We start from the raw sequence: 13,487 nt of genomic DNA on the forward strand, positions 1-13,487 counted from the left end.
GATTTGGGAATGATCCCGTCACTGAGCTAAAAAAAGCGAGTGTCATAGTTTTTTTTGACAATTACTTATTCAAAAGAAATATGTGTTATGTACACTTAAGCTATCAGTGAGTTCAAGTGATTAACTGTGGTTTTAGCAAATGAGTGGAAGAAGGGTGCTACACCCTGTCTTTTGTTTTCTAGAACTCCTCTTCCATAATGGAAATCACTATATGATTATTATTCATACAAACTTAAAATATCTGGCTGTTAAAGCCTATAACTACTTGTAAATGTGCCCATTTTATTCTTATTATACAATAGTGAACATTTTGCAGTATTGTTATGTTCATTAAATTAGAAGTATATTTACCACCATTTCAGTTTTATGAGCAATGAAAAACAATACAAACGTCAAATTTGAGTTAAATTGGTGAAGTTTGTGTGATTTTAAGTATGTCTGTGACCTGTTGCCATGGAAACCAAGATTAAAACACTCAAATAAGTTAAATTATAGTTAATTACAGTTGTAACATACTTCAAATTCTAGACATACATCGGTTTGTATTAGTTAAAAGTTAAGCCCTAATGCCAATAAATTGTGATTATTTGAACATGGCTCAATATGTTTCGTTTATTCGGACATATTTTTGAATGTCAAATACATACACCAGGTACAGGAACAGGAAGGTTTGAGGATATCAATTTACTTATGAATTTTTTTTTGAATGCTTCAGATGATATATATTGTATATTTAAACGGAAATTAAACCTCAACATGCCTTTTTAGCTCGACTATTCGAAGAATAGGTGGCTATACTACTCGCACCAGTGTCGTCGTCGGCGTCCGGTTAAAGTTTTAGGGCAAGTTGGAATTTTCACTTATAAGTCCAATACCCTTCATTCAATTGACTTAATACTTCACGCAGTTGTTCAGGGCCATCGCATGATTTAGGTTAGATAACTCCATATTATTCTTTACACATATTATGGCCCCTGATTGACTATGGAACTTAGGTTTAAGTTTTAGGGCAAGTTGGAATATTTATTAATACATTATATATCCTTTGTTTAATTGACTTTATACTTCACACAGTTGTTCAGGACAATCACACAATGAGGTAACATAACTTATTATAAATACAAGTTATGGCCCCTGATTGACTTAGGTTAACGTTTAAGAGCAGGTTAAAGTTTTAGGGCAAGTTGGGATTTTCACTTAAAACTCCAATACCATTCATTCAATTGACTTATTACTCCACACAGATGTTCAGAGCCATCACATAATGAGGTTAGATAACTCCATATTATCTTTTATACAAATATGGCCCCTATTTGACCATGGAACTTAGGTTAAAGTTTTAGGGCAGGTTGGGATATTGTTTAATGACTTCTATACCCTTTATTCAATTGACTTAATACTCCACACATTTTTTCAGGAACATCACCCAATGAGGTTACATAACTCCATGTCCTTAATACAATAACATGATTGACTTAGGTTAAAGTTTTAGGCAAGTAAAAGTTAAGGGCAAGTTGGGATTTAAATAAAAACACTTCTATACCGTTCATTAAATGCACTTAATAAAATTCAAAATTATTTACGACCATCTTACAACAAGAAACATAACACCGTTTTAAGCCTAAATACAAATCATGGCCCTTGATATTTTTATTTTTTATTTATTTTACTTTTGATTTCCTTTATAAGGCATATTTGTATATTCTAAACCACATTTTCATAATGGAAAAACCAAGTTATTTGAATGACTTGCGTCATTGTTTGGGTGGGCTGGTGGGAGGGCAGCATCAAAGTCACCTTATGTATCGAATAATTTTAGTTAGATTTGATATAAAGAGACCAAACTTGGTATTATTACATCGTTATTGTATTCTACTTCAAAGCGGCATAGTCGAGCGCGCTGTCTTACGACGGCTCTTGTTTCAATAATGGTTGCCATGGTAACAATTTCTTTCCATTTATATTGAGAATGGATTTGAAAATATGTTGTTGTTGTTTTAATGGGGGAAATGGGCATATTTGAGTGACACATATTTATTGCATCTTTGAATACAAATGTTTCAATAAATTCTTGAAATTTCCAGCTGTTTCTTAAACAAGTGCCCTTCTAGTTGTTGCCATAATTTCGTTAAAAATAGGATTTTTAAAACAAATTCTTTAGTATTTTCATTCTTAAGAATATGAATTATTCATATCTCGTTTTGGGCCACAGATTCCGTGACTGGTCACATATAATGACTCATTGGTACTGTCTTTTCAGGAAAAGTGGCAATAATTTTTATGACACTCTAGCAGCAAAGGCAAACGAATTGAGAAGAAAACGAGAGGAGTTAGAAGCTTTGCAAAATCAAATTGAGTAAGTATTAAATATGTACACGATATTGCTAAACATTTATACAAGGTTTCTCATATGAAATCAATTTCATAAATATTTATATCAAGGTCATTTTGAAAAAGAACTTCAACGTTTTACCGTTTTGTATATTTACAACAATTTAGCAGAAATAGTATTTTGTCGCTTGAATGAAACTGATGTGTCTGACACATATTGCATGATCATGTCAGTCGGTCCGATGCATATATCACGTGACTAGTTAGAAGTGTTTTTTTTCTAAAATATATTTACTCATTTGTAATGTTGAAATCGAAAAACTCCTTCTGGTCGTCGTCATCGTGCATAAACACAAAAATCATATACAAACAGTAATATGTTGGTGTTTCCTTTTTAAATGAGTGATATGCATTTTATCCTTAGATGCAAGGACAAAGCTTTAAGGGAATCCGAAGAAGAATTAAGGTAAACCAATAATGTATCACGTTACTTATTGCGTTTTCGATATGCTTAATGAAGGGCCATAATACATTTAATTTACAAAATAATAGTGATGAATGTGTTAGTACTGTTTACACTCTGTTTATTATTGTAAAAAAAACTTTGGTTCCCTGTGCATTTACATGGTAGTTTAATACATGAACATCAAATACTCAAGTTTACATAAACAAACTGTCTTTTCACACCATAAAAATTATCAATACAACATTAAAATATACCGGTTTTGTATTCGATTACGAAATACCAATTATTTACGGACATAGTTATTGGGATAAAGACACACCAATGAATGAGTATCTAACATTAAACTATATACTATGAACTGTATCCCTAGATTAAAAGAAAGGGCTTTAAAGGAATCCAAACTAGAGTTAAGGTAAGCCAATATGTATTAACTTATTTGCTATGTTTTGCTATGTTGATTAAAGGGCAATTAAGCATAACAAATTTAGAGTGATGAATTTAAGTGTAATTTCCCCGATTTTAAAAGGCAATGAAAAGTACCCATTTTACTATGTGTATTTTTGTAAAAACCGTCACGAAATTGTTGTTTTTATAACAACACGTCAGGACGAATTTTGTAAAACATAAAATGTTAATGTTGAAAACGTAAAAAGTGTAATCTATATTGTTATACTTAAATACTTTTAGTAACCTGAAAGAAGACCTGGATGAAGAATTAAAAGTACAAGTGCAGAGATATAATAGGTATAATGTTATTCTTTTTTAATCATTTTGAGGTCAGAGTCAACAGTGTTATGAAAGCATAACTTGCGCAAAAAAACTTGCGAACATGTTTCTTTGAACAATTGACCAGTTTAAGACTTAAGTGTGTTTGGGCCAGTAGATAACCACTATTGTTTTCGTTACCATAACGTACAATATAAATCGTCTGACATATTATTATATACCAGCCATACCATTAAAAACCAAATGGACGCCGTACAGCAAATCGTTAAGACAAAGTGGCGCATACGGGGATTATGAGTGACAGGCATCTCTTATATCTACAAGATGATGAGGTCAAATTAGATTTTATATTCCGCATTGATTTTATTTAAACAGTTATCATACACTAACCGAGCCACACACAACGTCACAAAAGGCGTCTTTATTAAGATCACCGACGTCACACTTGTACCAACATTTGTAAATAATAATAAAACAACATCAAAACCTTATTAGAGCCATACTCGAATTGAATAACATGAAAAGCATTAATTATAACTGGTTTAATACACAAAGAGCAGATACCAACATCCTCTTTTCATCATCTCGTTTTGACTACACGAACATAATGCCTTATCTTCTGATAACGCCTCTCTCCCATAGAAGCGCCAATTGAATTATCTTCCGATTATCATGTATTCTGTACACTGTAAAATAGCGAATATTATCTAACCATGCCATCTGTACTAAACACGCATATTGCTTTGTCCTCCAGGAAAACCTATTGCTTTATCGTCTGGTTATTCAATCAAACCTACACACGCCGAGGTAAAAGAGTGAATATTGAAAGAAATAAATTATTGTTGTCTAAATCCTAAAAGCTGTTTGCTATTTCAATTTCCAATCATTCATTATTTTCCATAGCTAATGCCATTCAAAACAAATTAATATTCAACAAATTGCCAAATGACAAAGCATTTGAATTGAAAAGAATAATACATGGTTCAATTGATTACATTATTTGTATCCATTTGAACAATTAGGATCATGAAGATAAAAAACAGCATCATTCCAAATGAAGGCATGATGAATAAAAGCAAAACTCCCAAAAAAGTAGCAAATATGGCAATGCTTTTTGATTCAACATAAGGTTTTTTGGCCAGGCGGATGAATTCAACTATTATATTATGTAATAACATGTTTTAAATGCGACTGTTTCAGACAGGAAGTAACCATTCAACAGCTGAAGAAAGAAAATTGGAGGTTATTCTTTTATGTGTTCCGCCTCCTTTATTTATCATTCACTCTTCAGTATCTTATATTGTTATAAACACTGCCAGTCTTCAGTTAGGACATAATCATATTAAACACACCATATTTCGAATATGCGACAAAACAACACATTGAAATTGCATCCGAAACTAAACGGGACTATCCGTTGCAGAATATGACAGTTTACTACTGTAACAACCCATTTAGAATTACAGTTAACAAGAGTTAGCAGCCAATGTATGTAATTGTGTGAATAAAGTTTACTAGAACACATAAAAACACTATACTTTCAATATCAATATACACAATTTCACTATGAACATTTGCAATGCTGTTTGGCTCAACATAAGGTGTTTAGGCCATTTTAATAAATTCAACTTTAAGATTTTTATAATAACATGTTTTAAATGCAACTGTTTCAGTCAGGGAGTAACCATTGAACGGTTGAAGGAGGAGAATTTGAGGTGATTCTTTTATGTTTTACGTCTCCTTATTTTATCGTTCACATTGCAGAATCGTACTTTGTTACAACATGTGGGTTTTACCCAGTCTGTGATTCGTTTCGATAAAGCGGCATGTCTGCAGTAATGATCATTTCAATAAACCTGAGAATTACTTTAAAATGCTCACTCACTTGGAAGATAAATTCTCCAAAGTACATTGGACTGCAATGGTTTATGCAGGGAAGGGAAAAGCATTTACAACTGACTACGGGTTAGCGACAGCGGCTCAAAATCTGACTTGAAAACCACAAGATTACGCAAACTGGTGAAAGGATACATTGCACATATAACATTTAAACAAACAAGAACAGACACACTTACCTATTAAATCATACTTTAAATATAAGTTCGATAAACAGGATGTTCTTATCACAACAAATGCATTGCAACTGAAATTCATAAACTTGTCAATTTGTATCCGACGATACGGTATATCAAACAGACAGGATTAAAAGTACCTACATATTTCTTATATCTCGCAATCAATTGCCTTAATGTTTTCCAACAGCAATGAAACAATGCTTATTATTTGTTATAGTAACTTCCACAACCTATATGTATATACATTTGGTACTTTATTGTATATGATTGACTTTATTATCAATTGTTCCTAATGTTTTGTTTATATTTTCTAATAATATCTTATGTGACTCAGTTGGCTCTGGACGCTTATTCAAATACAGAAAATGAATTTCAAACAGTTTGTGTTTTAATTATCACTTTATTCACTTTTTTAAAAATGACGTTAAAACTTTGCGGCAAAACGTCATACAAGTCATTAAATAAAAAAAAATCACTTAATGAAAGTAAGCTGCGTAATACAAAGGACTGTGTCATGTTAACAAATGTACAAATTGAATAACTCTGTTTGAACATCAAATAATATTCTTTCCTGTTTTGAGTATTTAAGTTTGTCCCTTTACGTTGTAATAATTATATCGTCCTTGTTGGCACCGGTTTTATAATTTGCTTATAACCGTTTTTAATTATAGCGATGTGCGGAGCCACCCAGCAAAATCAATTTAAACTATTTATTTTAAATGTGACCTAAGCTAAGCCAAAACATATGTCAATATGATATATAATACATGGATGAATGAACAAACCATTGAACCGCTCGGCACCATAAACTTGAGTCCTGGTCAAATAAATTAAAAGGTTTGCTGATTTTGAAGCATTTGAATACATCTGTAGCTTCTGCTACATCTACCACTGCTACTGCTATTTCTGTTGTTGCTGTTGCTTCTACCATTAATATTACTAAAACTATTACAACTACATATTCTTCTACTTTTTTATCACTATTCCAAACATCCTCGTAGTAGAGGTTATGTTTCAAATTGAAAATTATGAATACTACGCACATTTCTAAAGATTGAAGTTAGATTCCATTTTCTTAGAGACATTACTTGTGAATATTATTTTATCATAGCAAAGTTGGTGATATCGTAAGTATGTATGGGATATCAATTCTCGCTGACTTGATATCATACATCCACAGCACGTGTTATAACACATGTGTGTATTGTCTCTGACAACACGAGTTATTACACCCGGGTTTATTGTCTCTGACAACACGTTTTATTACACCCGGGTTTATTGTTTCTGACAATACGTGTTATTACACCAAGTGTTATTTCACCCGGGTTTATTGTCTCTGGCAACACGTGTTATTACACCCGGGTTTATTGTCTCTGACAGCACGTGTTATTACATCCGGGTTTATTGTCTCTGACAACACGTGTTATTACACCCTGGATTATTGTCTCTGGCAACACGTGTTATTACATCCGGGTTAAACGTCTCTGACAACACGTGTTATTACACCCGGGTTTATTGTTTCTGGCAATACGTGTTATTACACCCGGGTTTATTGTATCTGGCAACACGTGTTCTTGAACCCGGGTTTATTGTCTCTGACAACACATGTTATTTCACCCGGGTTTATTATCTCTGGCAACACGTGTTATTACACCACGTGTTATTACACCCAGGATTATTGTCTCTGGCAACACGTGTTATTACACCCGGGTTTATTGTCTCTGGCAACACGTGATATTACACCCGGGTTTATTGTCTCTGGCAACACGTGTTATTACACCCGGGTTTATTGTCTCTGGCAACACGTGATATTACACCCGGGTTTATTGTCTCTGGCAACACGAGTTATTACACCCGGGTTCATTGTCTCTGACAACACGTGTTATTACACCCGGGTTTAATGTCTCTGGCAATACGTGTTATTACACGACGTGTTATTACACCCGGGTTTATTGTCTCTGACAACACGTGTTATTACACCCAGGTTTATTGTCTCTGGCAACACGTGTTATTACACACGGGTTTATTTTCTCTGAAAACATGTGTTATTACACCCGGGTTTATTATCTCTGGCAACACGTGTTATTACATCCGGGATTACTGTATCTGACAACACGTCTTATTACACCCGGGATTATTGTCTCAGGCAACACGTGTTATTACACCCGGGTTTATTGTCTCTGGCAACACGTGTTATTACACCAGGAATTATTGTCTCAGGCAACACGTGTTATAACATCCGGGTTAAATGTCTCTGACAACACGTGTTATTACACCCGGGTTTATTGTTTCTGGCAATACGTGTTATTACACCCGGGTTTATTGTCTCTGGCAACACGTGTTAATGAACCCGGGTTTATTGTCTCTGACAACACATGTTATTTCACCCGGGTTTATTATCTCTGGCAACACGTGTTATTACACCACGTGTTATTACACCCGGGATTATTGTCTCTGGCAACACGTGTTATTACACCCTGGTTTATTGTCTCTGGCAACACGTGATATTACACCCAGGTTTATTGTCTCTGGCAACACGAGTTATTACACCAGGGTTTATTGTCTCTGAAAACACGTGTTATTACACCCGGGTTTAATGTCTCTGGCAATACGTGTTATTACACCCGGGTTTATTGTCTCTGACAACACGTGTAATTACACCCAGGTTTATTGTCTCTGGCAACACGTGTTATTACACACGGGTTTATTTTCTCTGAAAACATGTGTTATTACACCCGGGTTTATTATCTCTGGCAACACGTGTTATTGCACCCGGGTTTATTGTCTCTGAAAACACTTGTTATTACACCCGGGTTTATTGTCTTTGACAACACGTGTTATTACACCACGTGTTATTACACCCGGAGTTAATGTCTCTGGCAATACGTGTTATTACATCTGGGTTTAATGTCTCTGGCAAAACGTGTTATTACACCAGGGTTTATTGTCTCTGATACACATGTTATTACACCCGGGTTTATTGTCTCTGGCAACACGTGTTTTTACACCCGGGTTTATTGTCTCTGACAACACGTGTTATTACACCCGGGTTTATTGTCTCTGACAACACGTGTTATTACACCCGGGTTTATTGTCTCGGACAACACGTGTTATTACACCCGGGTTTATTGTCTCTGACAACACATGTTATTACACCCGGGTTTATTGTCTCTGGCAACACGTGTTTTTACACCCGGGTTTAATGTCTCTTACAACACGTGTTATTACACCCGGGTTTATTGTCTCTGACAACACGTGTTTTTACACCCGGGTTTATTGTCTCTGACAACACATGTTATTACACCCGGGTTTATTGTCTCTGACAACACGTGTTATTACACCCGGGTTTAATGTCTCTTACAAAAGTGTTATTACACCCGGGTTTATTGTCTCTGACAACACATGTTATTACACCCGGGTTTATTGTCTCTGACAACACGTGTTATTACACCCGGATTTATTGTCTCTGACAACACATGTTATTACACCCGGGTTTATTGTCTCTGACAACACGTGTTATTACACCCGGGTTTATTGTCTCTGGCAACACGTGTTATTACACCCGGGTTTATTGTCTCTGGCAACACGTGTTTTTACACCCGGGTTTAATGTCTCTTACAACACGTGTTATTACACCCGGGTTTATTGTCTCTGACAACACGTGTTTTTACACCCGGGTTTATTGTCTCTGACAACACATGTTATTACACCCGGGTTTATTGTCTCTGACAACACGTGTTATTACACCCGGGTTTAATGTCTCTTACAAAAGTGTTATTACACCCGGGTTTATTGTCTCTGACAACACATGTTATTACACCCGGGTTTATTGTCTCTGACAACACGTGTTATTACACCCGGATTTATTGTCTCTGACAACACATGTTATTACACCCGGGTTTATTGTCTCTGACAACACGTGTTATTACACCCGGGTTTATTGTCTCTGGCAACACGTGTTATTACACCCGGGTTTATTGTCTCTGGCAACACGTGTTATTACACCCGGGTTTATTGTCTCTGACAACACATGTTATTACACCCGGGTTTATTGTCTCTGACAACACGTGTTATTACAACCGGGTGTATTGTCTCTGGCAACACGTGTTATTACATCCGGGTTTATTTTCTCTGGCAACACGTGTTATTACACCCGGCTTTAATGTCTCTTACAACACGTGTTATTACACCCGGGTTTATTGTCTCTGGCAACACATGTTATTACATCCGGGTTTATTGTCTCTGGCAATACGTGTTATTATACCCGGGTTTAATGTCTCTTATAATACGTGTTATTACACACGGGTTTATTGTCTCTGACAACACGTGTTATTACACCCGGGTTTATTTTCTCTGGCAACACGTGTTATTACACCCGGGTATTAAACCGTCTCTTACAACACGTGTTATTACACCCGGGTTTATTGTCTCTGGCAACACGTGTTATTACACCCTGGTTTATTGTCTCTGACAACACGTGTTATTACACCCGGGTTTATTGTCTCTTACAACACATGTTATTACACCCGGGTTTAATGTCTCTGACAACACTTGTTATTACACCCGGGTTTATTGTCTCTGACAACACGTGTTATTACACCCGGGTTTATTGTCTCTGGCAACACGTGTTATTACATCCGGGTTTATTTTCTCTGGCAACACGTGTTATTACACCCGGGTTTAATGTCTCTTCCAACACGTGTTATTACACCCGGGTTTATTGTCTCTGGCAACACGTGTTATTACACCCGGGTTTATTGTCTCTGACAACACGTGTTATTTCACCCTGGTTTATTGTCTCTTACAACACATGTTATTACACCCGGGTTTAATGTCTCTTACAACACGTGTTATTACACCCGGGTTTATTGTCTCTGACAACACGTGTTATTACACCCGGGTTTATTGTCTCTGACAACACGTGTTAGTACACCCGGGTTTATTGTCTCTGGCAACACGTGTTATTACACCCGGGTTTAATGTCTCTGACAACACGTGTTATTACACCCGGGTTTAATGTCTCTGACAACACGTGTTATTACACCCGGGTTTATTGTCTCTGACAACACGTGTTATTACACCCGGGTTTATTGTCTCTGGCAATACGTGTTATTACACCACGAGTTATTACACCTGCGTTAATTGTCTTTAACAACACGTGTTATTACACCCGGGTTTATTGTCTCTGGCAATACGTGTTATTACACCACGAGTTATTACACCCGGGTCTATTTTCTCTGGCAACACGTGTTATTACATACGTGTGTTTATAAAGGATTGTTAGGTACCGCCTTGGCATGGTCAATAATATATATGAATCGTGTTGTCTGTGTTGTTTTTTGCTGTTGTTTCAGGTTTCTTGTTTGTGATTTATATGTGTTGTGTTAAATGCCTCTGGCGTTTACCCTGTCCCATTAAACGGAGTTTATGTTTAAACTTTTGGCTACTGAGCTTGTTTTATGCAGTTTTGCATACAAATATTGTTTTGAATGTGTTTCTTGATCAAGTGACCAAATACCTGAAGCAATACTCTTTATTCAAAGTCGGGTATATGATAACCAGACATATTAGCTTATTGCGCTAGTTTCCGACCTATATGACCGCTCTATGTCATTTTGTAGGGTATATTTCATTCGTTGTTGTGCAATACATTAGTATCATATTGTTTTAGTATTTTGTGTATTGAATAAGTGACATGTTTATACTTATATTGACAAAATTGGAATATTGAAGCCGTCACTAATGAAGTTCAATTTTCAATACCGCTAATTTATTTTCTATTGGGAATGTATTTTATATCAAAATTGCAATAGGTAAGAACAAAGTTAATCTTATTTGAACTTCTGATGATGATATAACCTTTGTACATTTTTATATGAAAAACTGCATAAACAAGTTCAATAGCCAAAAGTATAAACATAAAGACGTTTGTTTCGATGCGTGATCCTACACATTGTACCTTGAGGCAATTTCGATACTATTTCAATAAACAAACCAATTGTTAATAATAAGCTTTAGCACTTTTTTATCTGGCGATGTAGTGTTCCTAATATTCAGGATTTAAAGTATCTGCATATTCTTTATATCTCGTAATTATCGGCCTTTATTTTGTATATTTCAATTAATGTATTTCAGATATATGGAAGGAACGGCCAATAAACAGGACGAATACTGTCGCTTACATTGGTGGGAAGACTTACATGTCTCGCTTGAAACGCCTAACGGGACGTATATAAGTATCCATCCTCCACATAATACTATGTTTCCAACAATTGTGAATTCTCTGAAGGAGGATATTAAGCACCTACAGAAAATCCCAAACTCGAGTATTCCTTTATTCGGTCTTAATGTGGACGCTATCGATGAATGGTACAACACCATTGATATAAACCATGAACTATTAAGTGGGGATTATAGGATGGTAGCAACTGCTCTTACCAAAGGATCCATGGTTTTTGAGAATGAATTTGCAGATTTCAATGATGTGGAATATACTAATCAAAACGTCATTATTGCATGGGCTGCGAACGAGTATGCAAAGCAGCAGTTTTCATTGACAACTGTTTAAGAGCGAAAGTAAGTGGCTCAAAGAATTTGGTAAATAAACAAAGATTTACACAAACTGATTAAACGCTTGCAATAAAAGGAAATACAGTTTTATTGAAAACGAATGAGTATTTCGAATGAATTAATGAAAGTATATGTGTTGCCCGTATGTAACTTGTACATTACAGAACACCTATGATATGTCAAAACAGTAACAATATATAATAAGCATAGTAAGTGTCAAAACGATGCAGATTTTTTAAAATGATTATAGCTGAATAACGTATGCTGAGGGAATCCACCGGACTGTTTCATGTTAGCTAGTACAGTAATGCATTAATTGTGTAACAGTATCGTATTAACGCTTTCGATAGTAAATGTATTAAACTGCAAATTTTGAGTTATTTTGTTAATTCAATAAATCATGTTTGATTTTGAGTTTGTGTATGGGTAGAAATTGTTTACATACTCTTTATTGGAACCAATTTTTAATTTTGTTTGGGTGCGTAACGACTGCGAAAACCTCAACAAATTGGATCTCCAGTGCATATTACAGGATGATACACCCTTGCTACATCACGTTCATGTTACTTATGTTACTGAAGTAAAAAAAATCCCGATTTTCATGAAAACTAGATAGGGGGTTTTCTTCAGGATCCTATTGTGACCATGTTTCGCTTTCTAACTGTAACATTAGCACACAATGATTTGAAAAGGGTTCACCAAAATTGTGATATAATTGATATATTTCACCTTCAAGACGCACCCGCTTACAAACATCCTGTGTTTTTCCGTGTTGTTATACTCACAGGTCCCATGTAAAACCAAGGATAAAGACCGAAACGCGTTAAAGGGTTCCGAATGAAAGCCGAATCGACAGGAGCTCTAGATATTGCGTTACGATAAAGGTTTTGTTATCACCAATATTTTCGTTTCGATGGTTTAATGATACTGATGTTAGTTGAACATATGTCGGTACAATATGAAATATATTTTAATTTTGATTGCCCTAGAGGTTTATGCAATATAATTGTCCAAACTGTGTACTCGTCAAAATCTATATTAAATAACTAATAGATAAGAATTGACCTCATTAGCTGTTGAAGTCCGTTATCAAAACTACTAAATCCGAGTTGCAACATCGTTGTTAGATCAGTTATAAGACATTTTGAAAACTACTCCAAAGCTACTCATATCACAGCTAAATAGTTGTCTCAACTTTTGTTATTATCAAGAATTTGTCCATTAAGGGTCAAGCGCAATGAGGATTTTAACGATAAAAATATGGAGTTAACAAATATGACAACGTTGTGAATAATTGACCAATATTCTCGTGAAATGAA

The 13,487-nt window shown here is 35.2% G+C and overlaps 1 protein-coding gene across 1 annotated transcript in view; it reads left to right on the plus strand.

Moving 5' to 3' along the window:
* Window positions 1–12,538, plus strand: part of LOC128221034 (cilia- and flagella-associated protein 58-like) — a 67,268-nt gene extending 54,730 nt beyond the window's left edge. The window contains exons 6-12 of the mRNA XM_052929437.1: window positions 2,261–2,356; window positions 2,756–2,797; window positions 3,168–3,209; window positions 3,485–3,541; window positions 4,724–4,765; window positions 5,197–5,238; window positions 11,734–12,538. Of these exons, the coding sequence (XP_052785397.1) occupies window positions 2,261–2,356; window positions 2,756–2,797; window positions 3,168–3,209; window positions 3,485–3,541; window positions 4,724–4,765; window positions 5,197–5,238; window positions 11,734–12,166 (754 nt within the window). The 3' untranslated portion in view covers window positions 12,167–12,538. The remainder of the gene's footprint in view (window positions 1–2,260; window positions 2,357–2,755; window positions 2,798–3,167; window positions 3,210–3,484; window positions 3,542–4,723; window positions 4,766–5,196; window positions 5,239–11,733) is intronic.
* The last annotated feature ends 949 nt before the right edge of the window (window positions 12,539–13,487 follow it).

This window comes from Mya arenaria, chromosome 16, assembly GCF_026914265.1.
Source record: "Mya arenaria isolate MELC-2E11 chromosome 16, ASM2691426v1".
NCBI lineage: Eukaryota > Metazoa > Mollusca > Bivalvia > Myida > Myidae > Mya > Mya arenaria.